Raw genomic sequence first — 25,711 nt, forward strand, 5'->3', positions numbered from 1 at the left:
ACGCCTGAAGGTATTCTTCATGATCTTGCGTGCACTGGAACAAAGCTTGAGCAGTAACCGGCTTCGTCTGAAACCCTTGGAAACTGGTGATCAGCATGTCCTTCAGCTTGTGCCATGATGTGATTGTTCCTGGCCGAAGAGAGGAGTACCAGGTTTGTGTAACATTCTTGACTGCCATGATGAAAGACTTCGCCATGACTGCAGTATTGCCTCCATATGAAGATATGGTAGCTTCGTAGCTCATCAAAAACTGCTTTGGATCTGAGTGTCCATCATACATGGGGAGCTGGGGTGGCTTGTAAGACGGGGGCCAAGGTGTAGCCTGCAGTTCTGCTGACAGAGGAGAAGCATCATCAAAAGCAAAATTTCCATGATGGAAATCCTCATACCAATCATCCTTATTGAAGAAGCCCTCTTGGTGAAGCTCTCTGTGTTGGGGCCTTCGGTTTTGCTCATCTTGAGTAAGATGACGTACTTCTTCAGTGGCTTCGTCAATCTGCCTTTGTAGGTCAGCTAGCCGAGCCATTTTTTCCTTCTTCTTTTGCACTTGCTGATGAAGCATCTCCATGTTCCTGATCTCTTGGTCCAACTCATCCTCTTGGGGTGTTGGACTGGTGGCCTTCCTCTTCTGGCTTCAGGCCTCTCGAAGAGAAAGGGTCTCCTGGTTCGGGTCCAGCGGCTGCAGAGCGACAGTCCCTGTCGCTGAAGCTTTCTTTGGCGACATGACGAAGGTCGATGCTTGCCGATGGTGGTCGAAAAGGGTTCACCGGAGGTGGGCGCCAATGTTGGGGACTTGTCCTTAAATGCTATGAATTAAGAACAAGGCAACACATAAATTGTTAAACGGTAAAGTCCTTCGTCCTTCGAAGCATTATTTCCCTTGGGATATAATGAGTTTCGGACGAAGATTATGAAGGACATACCTTCATCAGCACAACAAATAATGAAGAAAGATTCATATAAAGTATGAGAAATAACATAAACACCTAAATATTATTAGTTCATTTCTATTTTATTATTATGGAAAAATAGAAATGATAACAAATTACAAATGTACCTTCGGCTTGAAAGAAGGCAAAAGTACAAGCGTGACGCAAAAGCAAATGCCAAGTCAGCGTGAACAGTACGGGGGCACTGTTCATCTATTTATAGGCACGGGACACAACCCATGTAAAATTACACCCATGCCCTTTACTTTTGCTAATAACTCTATAGTAATCCATCGAGGTCTAAATAGCCTTTTCCCCTTTAAGTCGGTTTCCTTTTCTGCTATCACGCCGAAGCTCCCCTGCGCATAGCTTCGGCTCTGCGCCATCCTTCGTATTCTTTGTGCTTCTTCACACTGTGGTTTTGACCTAAGTCCGAAGGTACCTGTTCATGTATCATACTCTAGAAACATTGTTAAATCATGTTTTTGAGGACCTTCGGAAGCCGAAGGCCCCCAACAGTGGATGATTATTCTCGCTTCACTTTGGTATTCTTTTTGTAGGAAAAATCTCAAACCCAAGAGACATTAAAGAGATTCTTAAGACGGGCTCAAAATGAGTTCGGATTGAGAATCAAAAAGATAAGAAGCGACAATGGGACAGAGTTCAAAAACTCACAAATCGAAGGATTTCTTGAGCAGGAGGGCATCAAGCATGAGTTTTCTTTTCCCTATACACCTAAACAAAATGGTGTAGTGGAGAGGAAAAATAGAACACTATTGGACATGGCGAGGACCATGCTTGATGAATACAAGACACCGGACCGGTTTTGGGCGGAGGCGATTAACACCGCCTGCTACTCCATCAACCGGTTATATCTTCACCGAATCCTCAAGAAGACATCTTATGAACTCCTCACTGGTAAAAAGCCCAATGTTTCATATTTTAGAGTCTTTGGGAGCAAATGTTTTATTCTTATTAAAAGAGGTAGAAGTTCTAAATTTGCTCCTAAAGCAGTAGAAGGCTTTTTACTAGGTTATGACTCAAACACAAGGGCATATAGAGTCTTCAACAAGTCCACTGGATTAGTTGAAGTTTCTTGTGACATTGTGTTTAACGAGACTAATGGCTCCCAAGTGTAGCAAGTTGATCTTGATGAACTAGATGATGAAGAGGCTTCGTGCGTCGCACTAAGGAACATGTCTATTAGGGATATGTGTCCTAAGGAATCCGAAGAGCCTCCACAAACACAAGATCAACCATCATCTTCCATGCAAGCATCTCCACCAACTCAAGATGAGGACTAGGCTCAAATTGATGAAGATGAAGATCAATAAGATGAGCCACCTCAAGAGGAGGACATTGATCAAGGGGGAGATGAAGATAATGAAGACAAGGAAGATGAGCAAGAAATTAGGGATCAAAGACCGCCACACCCAAGAGTCTACCAAGCAATTCAAAGAGATCACCCCATTAACTCCATTCTTGGTGACATTCATAAGGGGGTAACCACTAAATCTCGAGTTGCACATTTTTGTGAACATTACTCTTTTGTGTCGTCTATTGAGCCATACAGGATAGAGGTTGCATTAAGAGATCCGGATTGGGCGGTGGCAATGCAAGAGGAGCTCAACAACTTCACGAGGAATGAGGTATGGCATTTAGTTCCACGTCCTAATCAAAATGTTGTAGGTACCAAGTGGGTATTCCGGAACAAGCAAGATGAGCATGGTGTGGTGACAAGGAACAAAGCCCGACTTGTGGCAAAAGGATATTCACAAGTCGAAGGTTTGGATTTTGATGAAACCTATGCACTCATAGCAAGGGTTGAGTCAATTCATATATTACTTGCCTATGCTATTTACCATGGCTTTAAGCTCTATAAAATGGACGTAAAAAGTGCCTTTCTCAATGGACCTATCAAGGAAGAGGTCTATGTTGAACAACCTCCCGGCTTTGAAGATAGTGAGTACCCTAACCATGTCTATAAGCTCTCAAAGGTGTTTTATGGGCTCAAGCAAGCCCCAAGAGCATGGTATGAATGCCTAAGAGACTTTTTTTATCACTAATGGCTTCAAAGTCGGAATGGTCGATCCTACTCTCTTCACTAAAACTTTTGCAAAAGACTTATTTTTATGTCAAATTTATGTTGATGATATTATATTTGGGTCTACTAACAAGTCAACTTGTGAAGAGTTTAGTAGGATCTTGATATATAAATTCGAGATGTCTATGATGGGGGAGTTGAAGTATTTCCTTGGATTTCAAATCAAGCAACTCCAAGAGGGCACATTCATCAGCCAAACTAAGTACATTCAAGACATACTTAAGAAGTTTGGTATGAAGAATGTCAAACCCATCAAGACACCCATGGGAACCAATGGGCATCTCGACCTCGACACGGGAGGTAAGTCCGTGGATCAAAAGGTATACCGGTCGATGATAGGATCTTTACTTTATTTATGTGCTTCTCGACCGGACATTATGCTTTCAGTATGCATGTGTGCAAGGTTCCAGGCAAATCCTAAGGAAGTTCACCTTAGGGCTGTGAAAAGAATCATGAGATATTTAGTTTACACTCCTAAGTTTGGGCTTTGGTACCCCAAGGGATCTACCTTTGATTTAATTGGGTATTCTGATGCCGATTATGGCGGATGTAAAATAGATAGAAAGAGCACATCAGGGACTTGTCAGTTTCTGGGAAGATCCCTGGTGTCATGGGCTTCAAAGAAACAAAACATTGTAGCTCTTTCCACTGCCGAAGCCGAGTACATTGCCGCAGGTCATTGTTGTGTGCAATTACTTTGGATGAGGCAAACCCTTAGGGACTATGGCTACAAATTGAGCAAAGTCCCTCTCCTATGTGATAATGAGAGTGCAATCCGCATGGCGGATAATCCCGTTGAACACAGCCGCACTAAACACATGGACATCCGATATCACTTTTTGAGAGATCACCAACAAAAGGGGATATCGAAAATGCTTATGTAAGCACCCACAACTAATTAGCCGATATCTTTACCAAGACACTAGATGAGTAAACTTTTAGCAAACTTAGGAATGAACTAAATATACTTGATTCTCGGAACTTTGATTGAAACATTGCACACAAGCTCATGTATATACCTTTGATCATATCTCTTCCATTTGGTACAAAATACATGTTTCTTGTTCTTCTTGTGCCAAGGCTAAGACTAATGTGCTTTCAAGTGTATTTCTATAATTAGTCTTAGATTGAAAGGGAAATAGAGTTTTCGGCAAAGACAAGGCTACCACTCCAACTCTAATGGTATCATTTATCCTTTGTCGTTACTCATGTGACCCTCATTGGTATGACCCTTCACTCGTACTTATCTTACCATTTGGGAGAAAGTATTAGGCCCCAAAGGGGGAGAAAAGGCAAAAGGGCTCTCAAGTTCTCCGTTTTTTTGCAATTAATGCCAAAAGGGGAGAAAGGATTAGCCCAAAGCAAAAGGACCGCACCACCATTTCAATCAAAAATTTAGTATTTGAGTTTATTTCAATTTCAATTGGTATTTGAGTTGCCTCTAAATGAATTTTTCAATTGGTGTGTTTTCAATTGGTATCTAATTTTCAATTGGCATGTGAAAGTAAAATTTCAATTGGTATTTCAAAAATTGTTTTTCAAATTAGTATCTATTTCAAAACCCTCTTGAAAGCTAAGGGGAGAATTCATTTAGGGGGAACTTTTATTTAGTCAAAGGAAAAGCATTTGAAATAGGGGGAGGAATTTCAAATCTTAAAAATGCTTCTTGCAATCATATTTCTATACCTTTGACTATTTGCAAAAGATTTTGATACGATTTTTCCAAAAGGAATTGCAAAAATAAACAAGTGGTGCAAATGTGGTCCGAAATGTTAAACAAAAGAAAAAGCAATCCATTCATTCTTAGTCATATGTTTTAAGTCTTTCAATTGGTTTAATTCTAAGTAACCTATGCACATCTATCTCAATTGCAAACTAGTTACATTTCTACCTTCATATTTGCTTTGGTTAGTGTTGGCATTAATCACCAAAAAGGGGGAGATTGAAAGGGAAATAGGGTTAACCATTTCCTATAAATAGATTTTGGTGGTTGACGTCCAACACAAACCATATGGACTAACTAGTTTGTCTAGATGTTATGTATCTCAGGTGCATAAGGTTCAACATAAACCAAGAAAGAATTCAAGTTGGGGACTCAATAAAAAATGGAGCAAAAAGGACTTGAGTGTGCTGATTTTTGGCGCACTGGACACTGTCCGGTGCACCAGGCCAGGCGCCCTCCAAACCAGTCACTCTCGGGAATTCCAGGGCAGCCTCCACTATAATTCACCGGACTGTCCGGTGGCCAGCGGAGCAATGGCTAATTGGCGCCAACGGTTGACTGCAAAAGCGTTTAGCGGTGAACACTGCGGTGAACACTACCTCAACAGTAGTTAGAGTACAGAAGTCAGAAGGCACTGGACTGTCCGGTGTGGCACCGGACTGTCCGGTGCAGCAAGATGACAAGTGACTCCAACGGTCAACTGCTCCCACTAGTACAATTTGGCTCTATACAAGCGGTAGGATTTTTACATCACAGGCGGTTCGGTTAGAAAACCGCCTGTGATGTCCCAGGCGGTTTAGTACGCCTGTGATGTAATAGTATCACAAGCGGTTTTTGTTTAGGACCGCCTGTGATGCTCTATCCTTTTCACAAGCGGACCCTAAGACAAAACCGCCTGTGATTGTAAAAATATGAAAATACAATTTAAATATGAAAATAATTTTAATTTTTAATAGAAATATGCAAATACAATTTAAATGAATTAATATTTAATTTTTAACAATAATATGCAAATACAATTTAAATGAATTATAATAGCACACATAGATAACTAGAGAGATTTTAAATTAATTGGCAACCACAATTCATAGTCGATCATACATGATAACAAATACAATTTGATTCATACAATTTTTCATGAACTACCATTTTTCCGCATGTATGGCTTTAAGTTCTTATCAGTTTTCTTTTCCACACGCTTGATTCTCTCTGGACCGTTAAAGACGAACATCTCTTCATACTTATTGTATTCCTCATCTTGGTCTCCCACATTCTCAACTCCAACAATTTTTTGCTTTCCAGAAATAACTACATGCATCTTCTCATCTACTGGATCGAGTACATAGAACACTTGTGCAACACATTCGGCGAGAACCCACGGGTCATCTTTATATCCTACTTTCTTTAAGTCTACCAGTGTGAGTCCATAGTTATCCACTATCACCCCCATGGGATGTTGTACCCATTGGCACTTAAACAAGGGTATTTTCATGCTTGGGCCATAATCAAGTTCTCATATTGTTGAGGACAAGCCTTGCTTTCTTCATATTCCAATCAATCAATCTGGGACAAAAACAAAGCAAGTTGCTACTGGTTTGGTAAAACCAGGACTTGTTAACTACAAGGACAATCCTGTCCCGCCACACTATGCTGTGGTCCAAGTTCTAGAAATCACAGACAATGGTTGTGAAGATTGGGAGATAGATTTTCCAGTTGAGGGGATCATAACTTTGCATGAGGCAATTAACGAGTTGGTCCTTTGGCATCGACGTGACATCAAGTTTGGTGATGAGCCGAATTCAACACCAATGCAACAAAAAGCTAGTTCGATCATTCCACACCCCATGGTGCAGGAAGATATGACACCAACCTCCAAAAAAATCGTTGAAACAATCATATCGCCTCTTGCGAAGGAACTCGACGAGGGGGACGTAGACAAAATTGTTCCTCAGAATGTCGACATCAACATCAAAAAGGAACCAAAGGTTGGCACCAATGTTGAAGGGCCAACTATTTCAAAGAAGATTCATAAGCGAATCGCCACAGACGATGTCAAGAAACCGTCAGAATCAGTGGCACGCTACCTGCATAAATTGCAGAGAGTTATGACTAATCAATCAAAAGCAGTATCAGCATCTCATGGAGTAGGCACACGGCCGGCCCAAATAGACAATTTCGAAGTATGGGAAGAAGATGGAATGATTCATACTCGAGAATCATTACGTCTTAAAACCAATATCTCGGTATACAAGAAGGAGGATGTTCCTCCTAAATTTGTGAATGGGAGGCCGTTCTTAACGACGGTGCAACTTTCTAAGTTGTCGACTCCAGAGATTAGAATGCATGAGTGGTACATGGTGGCTAGCAACAAATACAAACTCGAGGAATTCACATTTGTTGTGCCAGAAGATGCATTTTGGAGCAATGATCATATAAATCCTATGCGGCATTTATTCTTTGACGATCTCTGGTCGTTGTACCACCTGTAGGAGACGGGTGACGCCTAAGAGGGGGGGTGAATTAGGACTTCTAAAACTTTTACTAAACTAGGCCACAATTAAATCCCTAGAGCAAAACCTGTGCAAATAATCAAAACTACAATGTGCAAACTAGGTTTTGTCTAAGTGTTGCTATCTCTACCGCAAAGGCTAAGTTTCAATCTACACTAAATAAGTATGACTACAAGATTGAAACTTAAATGCTTAATATAAATGCGGAATGTAAAGAGCTAAGTAGAGAAGCAAACTCTCGTGGATGACGCCGGTATTTTTACCGAGGTATCCGGAACCGCGCAAGGTCCCGACTAATCCTCGTTGGTGCCCCTACGCAAAGGGAAGCCCACGCGAGGGCCAAGCACCACGGTCGAGTAACTCCGTAGAGAGCCGCGGGCCTTCTCCACGCGCAAGTGGTGCTCCGCTTCCGGCTCCTCTCGGACGCTCCCCGCCGTCTCTACTATCGAGCTTCCGGCCGAAACGCCGCGGGCCTCGTTCCCTCCGGTACACGGTGGCGGCCGTGACACAAACGCGGTTGTCACGGTCTCGCAAGACTCTCGCCCCACTCGGTACAAATACAACGACTCACGCAAGAGCCGAGGGGTTGTGAGGTTTATCTAAACTCACTCAACTAACTAGGATTCACCTAGAGCAAGCGCTAAAGCGGTCTAACTAACCTAAGCACTTCGCAAAGCACCTACGCTAATCACCGAGTGATTCTATTAAGCACTTGGGTGTTTGAGCACTTGGAAATATGCACTATGTGTATTGGAATGTTGCTTGGGCTCTCACACTTGAGAATGGCCGGTTGGGGTGGTATTTATAGCCTCCACACCCCCAACTAGCCGTTGGACAGAAAGCAGCAGCTTTCTGTCGTCGGGTGCACCGGACAGTCCGGTGCACCACCGGACACTGCACAGTGGATGTCCGGTGCACGCCACGTCAGCCGACCGTTGGCGCCTGTAGCAGTCGACCGTTGGATCCGACCGTTGCCTTCTGCCCGTTGGCACACCGGACAGTCCGGTGCACACCGGACAGACCGGTGCTACAGCCAGAGAGCGCCTGTCTGTGGCCTCTCTGCGCAGACTGTCCGGTGCCTCACCGGACAGTCCGGTGCCTCACCGGACAGTCCGGTGCACACCGGACACCAATGTCCGGTGCGCCACCAGGCGCTGGCTGACAGCCCTTGTCTTGGATTTCTTCGCTGATTTCTTCGGGCTTCTTTGTTCTTGAGTATTGGACTCCTATGCATCTTTTTATGTCTTCTTTTGAGGTGTTGCATCCTCATTGCCTTGGTCCAATTCTCTTCGCATCCTGTGAACTACAAACACAAACACTAGAAAACTTATTAGTTCACTGATTGTGTTGTTCATCAAACACCAAAACTCAATTAGCCAAATGGCCCGGGGTCCATTTTCCTTACAATCTCCCCCTTTTTGGTGATTGATGACAACACAACCAAAGCAAGCAAATAATATAAGTATTTGAATGAAAAGATACAATCTACTTGCTAAGATGCATGATTGTCCCCACAATGTGACATTATGGACTTAAGCCTCCTCCTAACTCCATAATTCACTTACTTCCTATTTTTGGACCGAATAACCAAAACCACTTGAAAAGTCATTTGTAGATATAAAATTTTAAATTGGTGGTGTTTGGTGTTTGATAAAGTTTTCATTGCTTTGGTCCCTAAACTTCTCCCCCTTTGGCATCAACCACCGAAAAGGAAGACATTAAAAGCATGTAGGAAGTAAATAAAAGCTTGCCCTCAACAAGAATTGTATCAAATGATATCACTAGAAGGATATTAAATTTAGTCATGAAAGATACCACTTGTAGGAGTTCCTCAAAAGATTACTCCCCCTAAATGAGTATTCTCCTTTAGAAAGAGTTTTCTCCCCCTTTAGAGATGAAGAAATACTCCCCCTGACAGAGATCCTCTACTTAGGAAAAAGCATGTGAAAATTAGAGGTGCAAGACATGATTTGAAAAGACTAACTTCCCTTATGCATAGGTAACAGAATATGAGTTAACTACTTATGCATTTTTAGCAACATGGAAGCATATGATATGAAATATAGTCTAATCAAATATTGGAGAAGACATGTAAATGATACTAAAAGTAGTCTCAAAAGATACCAATTGAAGATCAATGGCGAGCTTGAGAGACATGAGAGTTCTTGGAGATTTTGCAGTGGAAGATTGTTGTCTTTCTCTGGGGACCTTATTTTCCTTACAATGAGACTATCACATAAAATAGACTTGAAAAGGTGTTAGTCTCAAAGTGTTAGATTATAGAGTAACCTCCCCCTAAAGGTGTGCATACAAGTTTTGAATACTTGTAGGAGACATGCACTTTGATTTGATATCAAGCGGGGCAAATTATCCATAATCCTAACTTTGGCACATATAAGTTAAATGATACAACTTGTAAAAATCAAAATTTTCAATTGATGCATCATTTACTATGGAGTGATATAAAAGCTATGTGCCGTGCTTAAATAATCATTTTAAGCCATGTAGGTTTGCTTAAGTATATGAATTAAAAACAAGCAATCCTACCATATGATTTACCTAGTATGCATGATTTTAAACAAAAGTACCTAACAAATGTAATACTAGGCAAGAAAGGTAAACTAGATACAAGGTAAAATAGATACGCATATCTAAAAACAAGAGAAATACAATAACCTAGTTACCTTAGTCACGGGTGGGAAATTTGGGTCCAAAATTTTCACTAACCCACTTGGCAATAAACTTGATCCAATATGATGTATCCCATGATATACATCCCAATTTTGCCAAGTCTCCAAATTTCCCGAAGACCTTTGGTCCACTCACTTCCCTTTCGGGATCCAAACCTTCTTGGTGCTTTTCATGGTTGAAATTATCTCTTTTGGCACCCAGATGCGTTTGGTCCCTTTTCCTTTGTTGGCTTGCTTGTTGGCCTTGATTGCTATCACCTTTCCATTCTTCTTCTTTTTGATCAAATATGGTGTAGCATCCTTTTTGTTCGCCTTTTTGATGTAGGTGTTGGAGATTTTGCTTGTTGGCTTTTGCTTGAGCTTTTGCCTTTGTTTATCCCCGGTCATCGCCTTGCATTGGAAAGACTTGTGGCCTTCTTTGTGGCATAGCCTACAAATCACAGTTTCTCCCTCTACAGGCTTGTTCACTCCCGCAGTGGTGTTATCCTGTGGAGGTCGGATTTGTTTGGCTTTGCCTTTCTTGTTATACAAGGCCTTGCCAAGGCGAGCCACTTCTTGCTTTAATTGTTCATTTTCCTTTGCAACCTCATCCGAACATGTCTCTACAACAATATTCTCAACAACAACTTGGTTGCAGGGGTTAGAATCATCAATTAAATCAAAGCAGGAAGTAGAAGCATCTTTCTTAATTATTTCAGGTATTTCAACTAAAGATGCTGCTGGGGTGCTACCAATGTTTTCTAGCTTAGTAGTTAGCTCATTATTGTGTATGCTAAGAATTTCCATTTTCTCTAGCAAATTTTCAATAGCTTCTTGGGAGCTAGCTAACTTAGCCTTAAGTTTTTCATTCTTTTTAATAAGGCTATCATCGGTAGCAGTGGATGGAGCACTAGACTCTAATAGCTCAATTTTAGTTGATAGCTCACTATTTAAGTTTGCAAAAGTTTCAAATTTATCTAGCAAACCTTTGTAATCATTTTGAGAGCTAACCAACTTATTTTTCAAAGTTTTAAGTTGAGCTTTTTGCTTAGTGCAAACATCCTGGAAGAAATTTACGGCTTCCGCAAGTTCTTCTAGAGAGGCCTTTCCCTCACCTTCATCATCACTACTACTTTCATCACTAGAGGATGGAATACTTCTGTTACCTCTTGCCATAAGGCATTTGTGTGATGACCGTGATGATCGTGATGAGGACCGGTGGCTGCGCGTCCTTGGAGGCTCATCTTCACTTGAAGAGTCATCCCAAGTTCTAACACTTGTGAGCGCCTTGCCTTTGCTCCTCTCCTTTTTGGGTTTGGCCATATTTGGACAGTTGTCCCTGAAGTGGCCCTTCTCCCCACATGCGAAGCATCCTCTCTTCCTTTGCTTTTTCCTGTCAATGTTAAAGAGAAGATCCTCGACCTGCAGGGGCACACCCATTAGATTAATCTTGCGGATCATCCTCATTACCTTTCCGACGCGTCGGATTGTTTCTTCGTCCTCGGAGGATGATGTGCATGGTTGATTATCTTCATCATCATCACTTTCTTCTTCTTCCTCTTCTTCACTTGAGGAACTTGGAGTGGGAGCCTTCTTTTTGCCCTTCCTTTCATCACATGCAAAAGCATATGGCTTTGAGGAAGTTGGCTTCTCTCCCCGACTCATTTTTCGCGACATCTCAAAGGCCGCGATTTTCCCAATCACAATAGTCGGGGTCATGTTGCTCAAGTCCTCCATGTTGTGAAGGATGGTGATGATGCTCCCATATCTTTGTTGTGGTAGCAGGGAAATAATCTTCCTCACAATGTCCGCATCACCTAGCTTATTAATGCCAATAGAATTGAGCTCATTGATAATTAGATTCAAGCGAGAATACATGTCTCTAACAAGCTCATCATCTTTCATGGCAAAAGAATTATACTCATTTAAGACTAGGCAATGTTTTTGCTCACGGACATTGGATGTGCCGTCATGGAGCTCATGCAATTTTAGCCAAATCTCATTAGCAGTTTTCAGGGTAAATACTTGATTGAAAATATCCATGCTAAGAGATTCATACAAGCAATTTTTGGCTCTAGCATTTAAATGAATTTCTTTTTCTTCACTCGTGGTGGGTTTCTCGGGATTCTTGAGGGGTTTCATCCCGTCACGAGTGACTCTCCAAACACCTAGATCAACGGCCTCTAGGTAACAAGCCATTCTAGCACTATAATATGGGAAGTTAGTGCCGTCAAAGTGTGGTGGCCTATGGGTATCCATCCCTTCCTCTAAAAAGCGTCGGCTCTTTTAGCGGTGAAGCTAAAGCGTTTCAAATGAGCCAAACCGGGCTCTGATACCAATTGTAGGAGACGGGTGACGCCTAAGAGGGGGGGTGAATTAGGACTTCTAAAACTTTTACTAAACTAGGCCACAATTAAATCCCTAGAGCAAAACCTGTGCAAATAATCAAAACTACAATGTGCAAACTAGGTTTTGTCTAAGTGTTGCTATCTCTACCGCAAAGGCTAAGTTTCAATCTACACTAAATAAGTATGACTACAAGATTGAAACTTAAATGCTTAATATAAATGCGGAATGTAAAGAGCTAAGTAGAGAAGCAAACTCTCGTGGATGACGCCGGTATTTTTACCGAGGTATCCGGAACCGCGCAAGGTCCCGACTAATCCTCGTTGGTGCCCCTACGCAAAGGGAAGCCCACGCGAGGGCCAAGCACCACGGTCGAGTAACTCCGTAGAGAGCCGCGGGCCTTCTCCACGCGCAAGTGGTGCTCCGCTTCCGGCTCCTCTCGGACGCTCCCCGCCGTCTCTACTATCGAGCTTCCGGCCGAAACGCCGCGGGCCTCGTTCCCTCCGGTACACGGTGGCGGCCGTGACACAAACGCGGTTGTCACGGTCTCGCAAGACTCTCGCCCCACTCGGTACAAATACAACGACTCACGCAAGAGCCGAGGGGTTGTGAGGTTTATCTAAACTCACTCAACTAACTAGGATTCACCTAGAGCAAGCGCTAAAGCGGTCTAACTAACCTAAGCACTTCGCAAAGCACCTACGCTAATCACCGAGTGATTCTATTAAGCACTTGGGTGTTTGAGCACTTGGAAATTTGCACTATGTGTATTGGAATGTTGCTTGGGCTCTCACACTTGAGAATGGCCGGTTGGGGTGGTATTTATAGCCTCCACACCCCCAACTAGCCGTTGGACAGAAAGCAGCAACTTTCTGTCGTCGGGTGCACCGGACAGTCCGGTGCACCACCGGACACTGCACAGTGGATGTCCGGTGCACGCCACGTCAGCCGACCGTTGGCGCCTGTAGCAGTCGACCGTTGGATCCGACCGTTGCCTTCTGCCCGTTGGCACACCGGACAGTCCGGTGCACACCGGACAGACCGGTGCTACAGCCAGAGAGCGCCTGTCTGTGGCCTCTCTGCGCAGACTGTCTGGTGCCTCACCGGACAGTCCGGTGCCTCACCGGACAGTCCGGTGCACACCGGACACCAATGTCCGGTGCGCCACCAGGCGCTGGCTGACAGCCCTTGTCTTGGATTTCTTCGCTGATTTCTTCGGGCTTCTTTGTTCTTGAGTATTGGACTCCTATGCATCTTTTTATGTCTTCTTTTGAGGTGTTGCATCCTCATTGCCTTGGTCCAATTCTCTTCGCATCCTGTGAACTACAAACACAAACACTAGAAAACTTATTAGTTCACTGATTGTGTTGTTCATCAAACACCAAAACTCAATTAGCCAAATGGCCCGGGGTCCATTTTCCTTACACCACCGACAAAGGATGGAAACCAACTACTTAACCCTCTTCTGCTTGTAAGTACCTCTAAACTTTCATATTTGTTAGTTTTGTACACGCACACATAAACGAGAGTCTAACGATTAACACTATTACACGTAGGATGCAATACATGGATGATAAGAAGAAACAACTTAAGACAGGGTTTCTTGACCCGTTGATGATATCCCAAGCTCGCTACAAAGTAGTTGCTCGGAGGCAAGGAGAAGAATACAAAGACTTGGATGATGCTGAATTTGAGAAAGCCGTCAAATAGAATCAGAGAAAGAAAATGAAGGTAATGGCAGCATACATTGGACGAGCCATGTATAATCATGTACAACATGGCAAGGACTTAATAATAGCTCCGCACCACTTTAAGTAAGTTATCGACATGGTTTAATTTTGAACTATAAATTATGGCAGTCGTGATATTAACATGTGTTTTCGTCTATGTCTATATAGTGACCACTACATTTGTATCATGATCTGGCCAAAGGATGGTAAAGTCGTGGTCTTCGACTCACTGAGAATGGAAAAGGCTACGTATAATGACTTCTTGAAGATTTTAGAGAAGTATGATTATTATTGCACACTTGTACTTATTACAACTTAACAAATGTATTCTTAATCTCACAATGCTATTCTTATATGCAGTGCATACCGTTTTTATTGGAAAGATCTTGGCGGCGAACATCCAGAGGACAAGCCTAATTTGTCAATATCATTATTTCCATATGGTGACAAACAACCTCCGGGTACTGTCCTGTGCGGTTATTATGTATGCGAATGATGTCGTGTCACCTTCCATTACATGGTCAATCGTGAGGATGTAAGTTCGCTATCATTGTCTATATTGCAATTTTTATGTTATATTGTTGCTCATCACATTACTCTTAGCACCGATTGCTTTTTGCTTTCATTGCAGGTTCCTAAATCTAAGATCAATGCTGAATGGTTAGAAAGAGATATGGTTTCCACCGGCGTGGCTAAGGTTGTAAGAGACTTGCTTTACTTTATGCGTCGTGAAGTTCTTCATCAACAAGGGCTATTCTACAATGTAAATGGAAATTTGCAAAAATTCCCAGAACTAAGTTTGTACACAATATCACACAGTGTTTAGGTCTTTAGTTAGGAACTTTAGATGTTTAGTTGTCTATGGAACTTTGAGATGTTGAGTTGTTATGCAACTTGATGTGTATAAATCTGTGTATGATGGAACTTGATATATATGTGGATGAATCTGTGTATGGAACCTGCTATAGAACTTGTTTGAATCTTTGTATGATGAATCTGTGTTTGAATCTGTGTTTGAATCTGTTATTAATTCTGTTTCTGTATATGAATCTGGAAAATATATATGAATCTGCTTCTGTATATGAATCTGGGAAATACAGGCGGCTTATAATTAAAACCGCCTGTGATGTGTGACTATCACAGGCGGTTCTTTTAAGCCGGACCGCCTGTGATGTGTGACTATCACAGGCGGTTCTTTTAAACTGGACCGCCTGTGATGTGTGACTATCACAGGCAGTTTTTGATTGACCGCCTGTGATGTTGTTTTACATCACAGGCGGTGCACCACAAGCGGTTCCTGGAACCGCCTGTGTAGAGGCTAACCGGACCGCCTGTATAGAGGATACCTGTAGTAGTGTCCGAACCCTAACATACGCGCTGATGTGGCGCGTACCGGACAATGCATAGTGACTGTCCGGTGACGCACCAGACTGTCCGGTGTGCCCATCGCCAGCAGTCCTTGCCAACGGTTAGGAAGTGGTTGGGGACTATAAATACCCCCCAACCACCACATTCATTGGCATCCAAGTATTCTGAGTTTCTCATTCATTGCAAGAGCAAAAGACTTCACTCCTAGACACATTAAATAGATCAAATCCTCTCCAAGCCTCCAAATCAACTCAATTTCATTAGGGACTTGAGAGAGGGTGTTTTGTGTTCTTTTGTTGCTCTTGTTATTTGGATTGCCTTCTTCCTTTCTCATTTCTTTTCTCAAGTGATTTGTAAAGCTAAGCAAGAGACACCAAGTGTGTGGTGGTCCTTGCGGGGTCTAAGTGACCCGTGTGATTAAGGGAAGGCTCACTCGGTCTAAGTGACCGTTTGAGAGAGAGGGAAAGGGTTGAAATAGACCCGACCTTTGTGGCCTCCTCAACGGGTACTAGGTTCTTTGGAACCGAACCTCGGTAAAACAAATCACCGTGTCTACTCGCTTTGATTCTCACTTGATTTGTTTGCCCTCTTTCCTCTCTGTAACGTTTCCTTGCTAGTATTAATTTGATATGGCTCCCATACGTCATCCGCATCCTTTGAGCAACTCTTAGCAAGAGAAACAATCTTTTGGACTTGAATTTAATTCTAACGCTAACTCCGACTCTAGTGTGTGTTTAAGTTTATAAATTTCAGGTTTCGTCTATTCACCCCCCCTCTAGGCGACTTTCAAGTTGATGCAACAACCAGCCATAGATAGCATGTCTCAAACTCTCTAGAAGTGATCTGCTAATGGACGGCACCATGTGTGAGCTACCAAGTGATAGGAGACGAGACACATGAATCGCTACGAGCACCGCGCAGTATTTTGTTGCAAAGATCACATGTGAGTAAAATGAATATTGAATATGTACTACCTATACGTTAATAACCTGGCCTACTGGGGGTGGGGCACCATGGAACCGGAGGCCCAGGGCGGCCGCCTCGCTCACCCCTCTAGGCCCGAGTGCTGCCAACCGCTGGACCTAGCCTTCCTGAGTTCATCGAGTTCCGACGCTCATGTCGCTTGCGCTTTGCACAACGGTGGAGCTGATCCTCCATGTAACTCCACCAGCACGGAGGAGGTGCAGAGTAGGTCTAGGCATGGAAGAGAGAGGCCGACTTGGGCAGCATGTCTCGATTGGATGACAGATGGCGCTCAATAGGCTGGCACGCGCGGGGCAGCTTGATGCCTAGTGGAGTCTAGACTCTAGAGAGGTGGCATGTTGGCATGGTGCTACAACCTACGACAGTTGGAGGAGGCATTGAGCACAGTGCTACAGACGGAAGTGGTGGTCGACCGTGTGTGCGGACGCCAGACACGAATGCTGGGAGATGGCAGGGCGACAGGTGGAGGCGATGTATAGCCTCGTGGAGGCAGATGCCGACTCATGGTTGTGAGCATCGAGTGGACTCGCAACATTGTCTAGGGTTTATGGTAGGTCGAGCCGACCTAGGCTACTGGGTCACCGAAGCCTGGGCACGTGCCCGCGTTGGCCGGGCCTAGGCTCTGCCACTGCCCACCATCGATATTGAACATTTCAAACCCTTGCTAGCGTTGTGCTTGATGATGACAAAACCTTATTGTTTATACATGATTTCAATAACTATGCATGTGTCGTACCTTCATGCCGGTCTATCTATTTTGTGATCATTTTATTAATGTTTCACCATGGTTGGTGTTAGTTCTACAATTTTGTGTGCTTGATTGTTGGACTTGGTGAGTTTCGAACATCTTGCACATCATGTTGGTTCAGTGTGTATGCTTGTATTATGATTTGATTGCCTATGTACTAAGTGTTCGAGGTAGCCGATGAATTTTACTTCATTTGAACATTTTAGTCGCAGGTTTGTCTAGCCATGGGTGTGATGTCGAGCATATTTTAGGTGACTCTACATTAATATGATTGTAAGCGACCTATTCAACCCTATGACGCGACCATAACAAACTCAATGAGCCCTTTGTGACCTAGTTAGTGGGAGATGAACTAGCGGAAGACCATTGTGGAACTATTGGAATCCAACTCTAGTTGGTAATCTCAAGGACACGCGTTTGCCTCCCCATGACCATACAAACAATGCGTGGACCGACAACATGAGCACGTGCACGAAAGTTGAATCTCCGGGTTCGTTCTAACCTACTCAATTGTGTTTTAGAGCTTACGTTTGGTGCCATGGATGTTTTAATGATTAAGAATTTTGGAGAGAACCATCAAGAATTTGGGAAAGGCCAAGGTGTCAAGGAGGAGCAACAAGGGCGTCCACAAGAGGAAGGGCATCAAGTCCGACTCAGCTGTGATTCCATCTTGGGTTCTAGGACCAGTCTGCACTAAAATGAATGCCTAGGACACATCTGGACTCTGATTGTGACAGACTTGATATGGTTGGAAAGATAAGAAGATTATCTAACCAACCCAAATGGTCCCACTATAAAATTCATTAAGTGCTGATTTGGTGACCATGGATTACGGGGGGATTGGAGGGGATTGAGGGGGAAATTAGTTTATTTCCCCCTCAATCCCCTCGTGATCTCTTGTCACCAAATCAACCCTCCGAGTCAATGGAAATATTGTCTGTTGGGCCATTGGACCATGTATCGTGTTAGAGCCTATTATGGATAATATTGTCTTTTTGCTAAGTTTTAGCTACTCTAACTCAGTTAATGAATTAACTGTTAGATGAGGTTTAACTAACAATTAGCTAAGATTGCAACGACTGCTATGCAAGCAGTCCTTCATTGCAAGCGTGCAAGCAAATCATCTGGTCCATTAGATCGTGATCCAACCATATGTCACATTTAACACTTAAACCCTTCCACCACCAGCTCAATAATCTTTATAAAAAAACCCCTAACAAACCATGATTATATCTGTGATTAGATCGTAATCTAATGAACCAGATGGTTTACTTGCACGCTTGCAAAGAAGGACTGCTTGCATAGCAGTCGTTGCCGCTAAGATTTTAACTAGGCTATTTAAAATCTTATGGTTAATTTTAGATGCTAAAAATTATGTAGAAAGGGTCAAACATGCCCTTAGCTTGGTGGGGCCCGCAAAGCCAATCCATTCGAGAGCAATCCAAGGAAACCAAGTCTCGTCCCACCTATCCCCGTGGGATTGTGTAGTGGGAAGGGGTACGTTAGCGTTTGCGTGCGCGTAGCAACTCCCCACGCAAAGCCGCCGCCGTTCCCTCTCGTCTTCCCCAGTTCCCCTACGCCGGTAATCCCACGTCCTATCAGCCGCCGATCCAGCCTTGCTTCCATCCATCCATCCATCCATCTCGTGAGCGCCGGCCACCGTCAATCGATTCGATTTGATCGTTCCCCTTCCCCGCGCCTCCTCGTTCCCCTGACCAGTCGCCCCGATTTTTTTTCTGTTCCAGGTCGCTTCTCTCTGTTCCGCGTGCGATCGAGTAGATCAAAAGGAGGAGGAGGATGGCGAGGAGTTCGTTCAAGTTGGAGCACCCCTTCGGTTCGTCTCTCGGGTTTCCGATCCCCTCATCAACGGGGTTAACTTGTTGTTGCTGCTGCTCGTGCTAGGGCCTCGGTCCTCAGGCTAGTACTGGTAGACGCTGCCGCGTGCGGACCCATCCAGCAAACGATCCGTTGAATTTTAATAGGTTAATAAAGCGAAACTTTGTCGGGTATTGGCCTGTGCTACCATGTCAGGGTTTCGCGATCCTGCGGTGGTTAGATTCTTTTGTTTTGGTTTCTAGGTTGAGCTAGAATCTGCAGCTTTGCCGGACTGCTCGTAGTAATCTGTAGCCTGGATTGTTGGAACTTGATGAAGGTTGCGGACTTGCGGTTCAAATTCGCTAGGCTACCCACAGTTTGTTGTTCTGGCTCAGATCAATTATCTGCTTGTTCTGTGGCGGACCTAGAAATCTTAGAGAGCTTGGGCAATTATAGTACTCATACTATAAACATATAGCTTCGCCTAATTTTTAACCATGTTTAAACACGTTTACAAGTTCATTAGCACTAATGGAGGAGTCTGGGCAAGAGCCCAGGCTCGCCTGCACTTGGCAGCGTAACATGAATACATGATCATGTAGAGTTCTTACAAACTCTAGCAACTAGTAAATTCCTTCCTCTGTATTTGGTACTCTTTAGTTGCTAAATTTTCTGGACGCACACGCAACCTGTAACTCTCCAATCTTAGGCTGTACCTACATCCAGGGAATGTGTGGTCTGTTTCTGTGCATGTCTTACCATTAGCTTGTTCTTATTCACCACTTGCCTGTCTCATGTAGATATTTTGGTTTCTTTATACAGATGTACATGTACCCATTCATCTTAGAATCTGCAGGTTTGCCGGACTGCTCGTAGTAATCTGTAGGCTGGATTGATGGAACTTGATGAAGGTTGCGTTTCAAATTTGCTAGGCCACCCACAATTTGTAGTTTGTTGTTCTGACTCAGATCAATTCTCTGCTTGAAGCAGTGGCGGGCCCAGAAATCTTGGGCAAATATAGTACTCACACTATAAGTTTATATAGCTTTGCCCAAGCTTGCCTGCGCTTGGGTCCACTCTTGGCTTGTAGCAGTGTAACATGAATACATGATCATGTAGAGTTTATACAAACTCTAGCAACTAGTAAATTCCTTCCTCTGTATTTGGTACACTTAATTGCTAAATTTTCTGGACGCACACACAACCTGTAACTCTCCAGTGTCCATTTATTTATCTTCAATCTTAGTAGGTTTAGGCTGTACCTACATCCAGGGAATGGGTGGTCTGTTTCTGTGCATGTCTTACCATTAGCTTGTTCTTATTCACCACTTGCCTGTCTCATGTAGATCTTTTGGTTTCTTTATACAGATGTACATATACCCTTTTATCTTAGAATGACAGAATTCTCATTATACATTTGTACATATGTTTTATATCGCAGAAAGGAGGCAAGCTGAGGCTAACCGCATCAGGGAGAAATACCCTGACAGAATCCCTGTAAGCCTTAATTAATTTTTACCCATGTCCTCTGATTATTTCCATGATAGCTTTTGTGTTCATTCAAACCTGCTTTCTTGTAATATAGGTCATTGTTGAGAAGGCCGAGAGGAGTGACATCCCAGACATTGACAAGAAAAAGTCAGCCATTTCACGAGTATCTCTTTAGTGCATTTGTATTTTCTCTATCAGTTTTTTTGGACATTATATTTTTTCTGTACTTCTAAAAGTTGCCTTATACTGTCTCCAACAGCCTTACATAACCCAACTCTTATTTCAAACCTCACTCTATAAACAGTAGAGGCTGCAGTACAAAACCCTTGCAAAATAGTGTTTTGCACGGTTATATGCACGATTTGTTGGACATTGAGCTCACCAATACGAATAAGTGGACGTGCAAAACATTATTCTAGCACTGTTGATGTATTATAGACAGTGTGGAGTTAAAATGTTAAATAGACGGTGGGATAGGCGTGCCCTGGTGGCCTCAGCCTTACCAATTTTTGTTATTTATTTTTATCAAATTCTTAATAATGCAAAACTGTTGGCTGTGGGCATTATCCTTGTGCCAATGATGCCTTCAAAGTTGGCAAATTCCGGACACTTACAAACGTCCCAACCAAGAGTCTGTTTCTTCTGCAAGTAGCCATCTAGAAATTGATTGCTTACTCCATTGGTGTAATCTTTGCTTGTACAATCTTCCAGCATTAATTAATTCATCAGAATGAGGTCTTGTTTATCGGTACAAGGCAAGACCAGCTGCAACATTTGTGTGGCCCCTGATATGTGAATTGTGATTGCTTGCAGGTACCTTGTTCCTGCCGACCTCACAGTCGGACAGTTTGTGTATGTGGTACGGAAGCGGATCAAGCTCAGCGCTGAGAAGGCAATCTTCATCTTCGTAAAGAACACCCTCCCACCAACAGGTACCGGACAGTAGTTCCTTCTGTTGTCATACCAGTGTTGGGGAAAAATAAAACAAAACCTACCACGGTGCCCCCCGCCCGTAACGTTGTTGTCCCTGCAGCTGCTCTGATGTCCGCCATCTACGAGGAGAACAAGGACGAGGACGGCTTCCTCTACATGACGTACAGCGGCGAGAACACCTTCGGGCTGTTCTGAGTGGGAGCCGCTATGGATCCACATTGGGCAATGCCTCCTGTAAATACTAAACATGCATCACAAGAATCTGTGTCCATAGCATAATCTGGTCTGTCTGTCATTACGCAACTTGACGTGCAATGCTAAACACATTTAAGTAATAATATATACTACTCTGCTTTGGGATGCTTCAGAAATTATGTTACCTTCTGTATCCTCCGTGTGCCTGTCGACGTGACGAAGTAACATGAAGGCGTCTGCGGTGGTTCCACCCATTTAGGTTACGTGTTGCGCTACTTTTGTTAGATTAACAAATTAACTGGCCCTCGTGCCGGTGGCACCGACTGGGTGGCGGTGGTCTCACTGACCCATCGCCACCGGCGTGCGTGCCGACTGCACTGAAGGCGGCGGCGAAAGGCACCGGCATGCATGCCGACTGAAGGCGGCGGCGAATGGCACCGGCATGCATACAGCCGAGCCGGCGGTGGCGATGATGGAACCGCAGCGTACAGCAGGCCGGAGAACCTGGACTCCGGCAGGATAAAACCGGCGTGCAGCAGGCACGGACGGAGGTGCTGGAACGGAAGAACACTATTTCCATATGCTTTTGGATGTTGATATTGGAAGAAGGAATTGAATTCAACCATGATATTGAAATGAGATGTTATTTCAATTGTATCTAATTCTATTGTTTCACTGAATTAGGTTTTGAAATTGTATGGTCTAATTCCATGCAATAGAGAATGGTGATGCTCTGTGTTAGGAGAGCGAGTTTCTAGCTATAGTTCAATTCCAAGGAAGTGAGTCTCTGATCCCAAATCCTAATTCTATGTGCAACAAAACAACAGAATTTAGAAAGCTGATTCTAATTTATAATTCCTTGCTCCAACATCAACATCAAAACGGTTCATTGGGCTATTCTCAATAGTGTTTTTCATGGTGGTTTCAAGCACATTTAATAGTGTGTCGTAGCGTTGTAAGAGAAATGAGTTTCATTGGATAAAAGTCATAAAACTAGTTCCATAGGGATGAAACCACGTCGACCAGTTTCAAGGACTTGGAAATCGTGTGAAACCTCTGTTTATAAGTGGTTTATTTAATCTTTACGTATTTTATTAATTTTTATTGGCCATTAAGTTATATATCATTTAATAGGTATGTTAGTCTATGAAATAGTGAAGTGAATCCTTGCATTGAGAGATATTGTTTCATTCCGAATTTGATGATATTTTGGTCTTTGGATGATGTGTGACAGTGTTGGAAATAGCTCCACTGTGAATAGCCTTAAAGCCCAGTTCCAGGGAAAGGCAACATGAATTTCCCCCATGAATGGAGCTTTAGATTTTGGTTCTGTAGCCAACGCAACGGCCGGGCTGGACGTCTGTTATCCGTTCCGTTGCTTCGTTTTTTCGCAGTCGCAGCAGGAGGAGCAGGGACAGGGTGTGAAAAAGGCAGAGGAGCCCACCCGCGCAGAGACAGGCAGCGGAGAATGAAGCTAGCGGCAGAAACGTCCGTCATGCATGCTGTGCGGCTGTGCCCCGCACCCTGCAGCCTGCAGGAGATATTGAGCACTCATCACTGCCCGTGCGCGGACCGCTCCCTGCCCTGCCCTGCCTGGAGATATGATGCATGCATCTCACTCACTCGAGGCATGGCATGGCATACATCTCTCTCTAGTCTATCCTCCTTCAGTGTCGCCAATAAATGCCCCCAACCTCCCGTCCCGCGTCGTCGCCTACTCGCTGCTTCATTCATCCATCCATCCATTCATCCATTGATGCGCTCATCGCCGTCCGGTCGCTGCCCTGCTGCTGCTGCTGCTTCTTCTTCTTCTTCTTCTTCTTCTTCACGCCTCACTCTGTCGCTTCTTCCTCTGCAGCGTACGTGCTGGTGCTGCAAAAGGAAAGGAGCCGCGGCTCCATCCATCCATCCATCCATCCATGCAAGTCGTCTTCCTGCCGACCGGCCTGCCTGCCTCTAGTACATTCGGGATCGATCGAGGTGGGTGGCTAACTAAAGCTAATTAATGGCGATATCCTCGTGCGTGCATGCACGCAATGGCCGCGAGCTAGACGGGGTATTGACGCGGTTCAATTCGAGAGCTCGAGCCCTAGCAGAGGCCAGGGGGGGTGGGGCTCTGCTCTCTGATTGAGCCGTGCCAATATCACGTCCCACTCGCCCTCGCGCGCGGACGTTGCCGCCGCGGTGTCCGTCCGTATCACATCCGTTAGTTCTTTGCCTCGCTGAACTCTGCATTAATTAATGTGCGTATATTATATCCTCAACAATTTCCCCTCTTTTTACTGATGACGTGTTCCAGTCAATGTGAATGAATGGAAAATGGACGTGTTTACTGATGATCGATATGAGCTGACAAGTTATTCTGGGAACCTTTTATTAGTAGAAGCAAATCAATGGTCACACGCAACGCCATGTCTGGAAACCAGCAAAGGAAAGCTAGCTGGTCATAAACCGTTCGTACGTGCGAGGGCAACTGATGGCCACTGCAAAGCTTTGTGTGTGTGTGTGTGTAATTGGAGTTACCACAGAGAGAGCGTCCAACCAAAAGGACAATTGTGATAAGCTCTCACGCATGCCACCTACCCCCGCGTTTACATGATCTCCCATTTCAGTCTCATTCTAGTAATGGTTGATGCCAAGTCCTTATACATGAGCATGAGCATGTTTGGATCGTAACATCCCATTTCAATCTCATTCTAATAAATGATCAATGCGGGGTGCTTATACATGATCATGAGAGCATGTGTTGGATCCGCTGGACTAGTTGTAGCCCAACCAAAGTGTAGGTGACTAAAACTTAAATAGTCCTATGTTGTTTAGATACATACTGTTGGAGGGACTAACGACTAGTTTGCACTAGTACACAAAACCTCTATAGTGATGGTCCTAGAGCTATTTGCATTGGCGTTTTCTAATGCCGCCAGTGCTAGGAGCCAGTAGAAATCGGCCTTTTCACTGGCGGTTATTTTGCAACCGCCAGTGGAAATAACATTAGCACTGACGGGTTGCTTAAGAAAAGCGCATGTGGAAACAAGATTTTCAGTGGCGGTTTTCTTAACCAACCGCCAGTGGAAATAATATTAGCACTGGCGGGGTGCTTAAGAAAACCGCCAGTGCTTTCCACTGGCGGTTGCTTAAGAAAACCGCCAGTGCAAATCTTGTTTACACTGGCCGTTTTTAAGCACCCTACCTGTGCTAATGTTATTTCACTGCCGGTTTGCTTAAGTAAACCGCTAGTGAAAATGTTATCGCCACTGAAAATGTTATTTCCACTGTCGGTTTCCTTAACATTTCCCGCCAGTATAAGTTTTTCCGTTTTTTTTCAAATTTTCAAATAAAACTGAATTTTATATTTATTAACACAAATTCTTCTGTTTACAACCGTATATATTCTTTTGTTTACAACCATAATTTTCAAACAAAACTAAATTAAATTACATCATACATTCTATACATAAAATTCTTCTATTTACAACCATATATGATTCACACATTCTATACATCAATTGTTTTCACCTATGCTCTAGTAACTATCTTGTTTAAGAGATAGTCTACTAACTTCTGTTAATATTCTAAACTCTTGCATAGCTAATGTACTGGAAGCGTCGTGATATTTCCCTTCAGCGGGAATGACCTCTTTTAATATGAATGTGCATAGGTCTTCAACTACACCATACAATGCACCTTTGGTCAAGTTCTCCGGATTTCCTTTTTGAAATTCCTGTAAAGGAAGTTTATAAAACATCATCTATTCATACTCGATAACACATTTGCATCTTTAATGACAAATACAAACATGACTATTACTAATAATACCTTGCTAGGGTTTGTGATGTATCGTCAGTTCATTCTCATAAACTCGCACGCATAGAACCCACATAGGACCGATCCTTGTGGTTGCTTGTGGCACTACATACATAACGGGAGATTGGTTATTTAGTTGCAACATTGTGTATGATATGTATTCATAAATTCACATACTTACCGGCCAGTGAAGATGGATGTCTAGTGGCACACATTTTTTGGATTTGTCGTACTTTCCACCTTAAACTTAAAGAACCTAAATGCTCTGTGATCTCAAATAGAATCTCCATGTTATTTTTAAATTCTCATCAATATAAGTATGCATGCATAGAAAAGGCTTACAGCTCTAAGATACTGAGGAA

At 43.5% G+C, this 25,711-nt stretch overlaps 1 protein-coding gene, 1 long non-coding RNA gene and 1 other non-coding gene across 5 annotated transcripts; all 3 read left to right on the forward strand.

The window, feature by feature from the left end:
• The first annotated feature begins 18,547 nt into the window (after positions 1 to 18,547).
• Positions 18,548 to 21,727, forward strand: LOC100240697 (uncharacterized). Of its 3 annotated transcripts, none has more exons than XM_008663305.3 (7): positions 18,548 to 18,756; positions 18,857 to 18,945; positions 19,783 to 19,837; positions 20,368 to 20,423; positions 20,512 to 20,580; positions 21,231 to 21,349; positions 21,451 to 21,724. In XM_008663305.3, exons 3-7 carry the CDS (start codon positions 19,832 to 19,834, stop codon positions 21,543 to 21,545), a joined length of 345 nt encoding a protein of 114 aa, XP_008661527.1. In that variant the 5' UTR covers positions 18,548 to 18,756; positions 18,857 to 18,945; positions 19,783 to 19,831; the 3' UTR covers positions 21,546 to 21,724. The 3 variants fall into 3 exon arrangements, with proteins under 3 accessions (XP_008661527.1, XP_008661528.1, NP_001339113.1); XM_008663306.4 differs by having other exon boundaries at positions 20,512 to 20,564; NM_001352184.1 differs by lacking the exon at positions 19,783 to 19,837 and having other exon boundaries at positions 18,692 to 18,756; positions 20,512 to 20,564; positions 21,451 to 21,727.
• A 1,398-nt stretch (positions 21,728 to 23,125) lies between these two features.
• Positions 23,126 to 24,363, forward strand: LOC100193365 (MIR171jHG). Its single transcript, NR_163726.1, has one exon. It is a non-coding gene; the product is annotated as an MIR171jHG (long non-coding RNA).
• On the forward strand, positions 23,581 to 23,709 carry MIR171j (microRNA MIR171j). The gene has a single exon (NR_121094.1). It is a non-coding gene; the product is annotated as a microRNA MIR171j (primary transcript).
• Positions 24,364 to 25,711: the final 1,348 nt, after the last annotated feature.

This window comes from Zea mays, chromosome 10, assembly GCF_902167145.1.
Source record: "Zea mays cultivar B73 chromosome 10, Zm-B73-REFERENCE-NAM-5.0, whole genome shotgun sequence".
Lineage (NCBI taxonomy): Eukaryota > Viridiplantae > Streptophyta > Magnoliopsida > Poales > Poaceae > Zea > Zea mays.

Coding starts and splice junctions, on each gene's coding strand:
- LOC100240697 (NM_001352184.1), top strand. CDS start 18,909: ATGGCGAGGAGTTCGTTCAAGTTGGAGCACCCCTTCG. Junction 18,946..20,367: donor CAAGTTGGAGCACCCCTTCG/GTTCGTCTCTCG, acceptor TTTATATCGCAG/AAAGGAGGCAAGCTGAGGCT. Junction 21,350..21,450: donor GAACACCCTCCCACCAACAG/GTACCGGACAGT, acceptor TTGTCCCTGCAG/CTGCTCTGATGTCCGCCATC.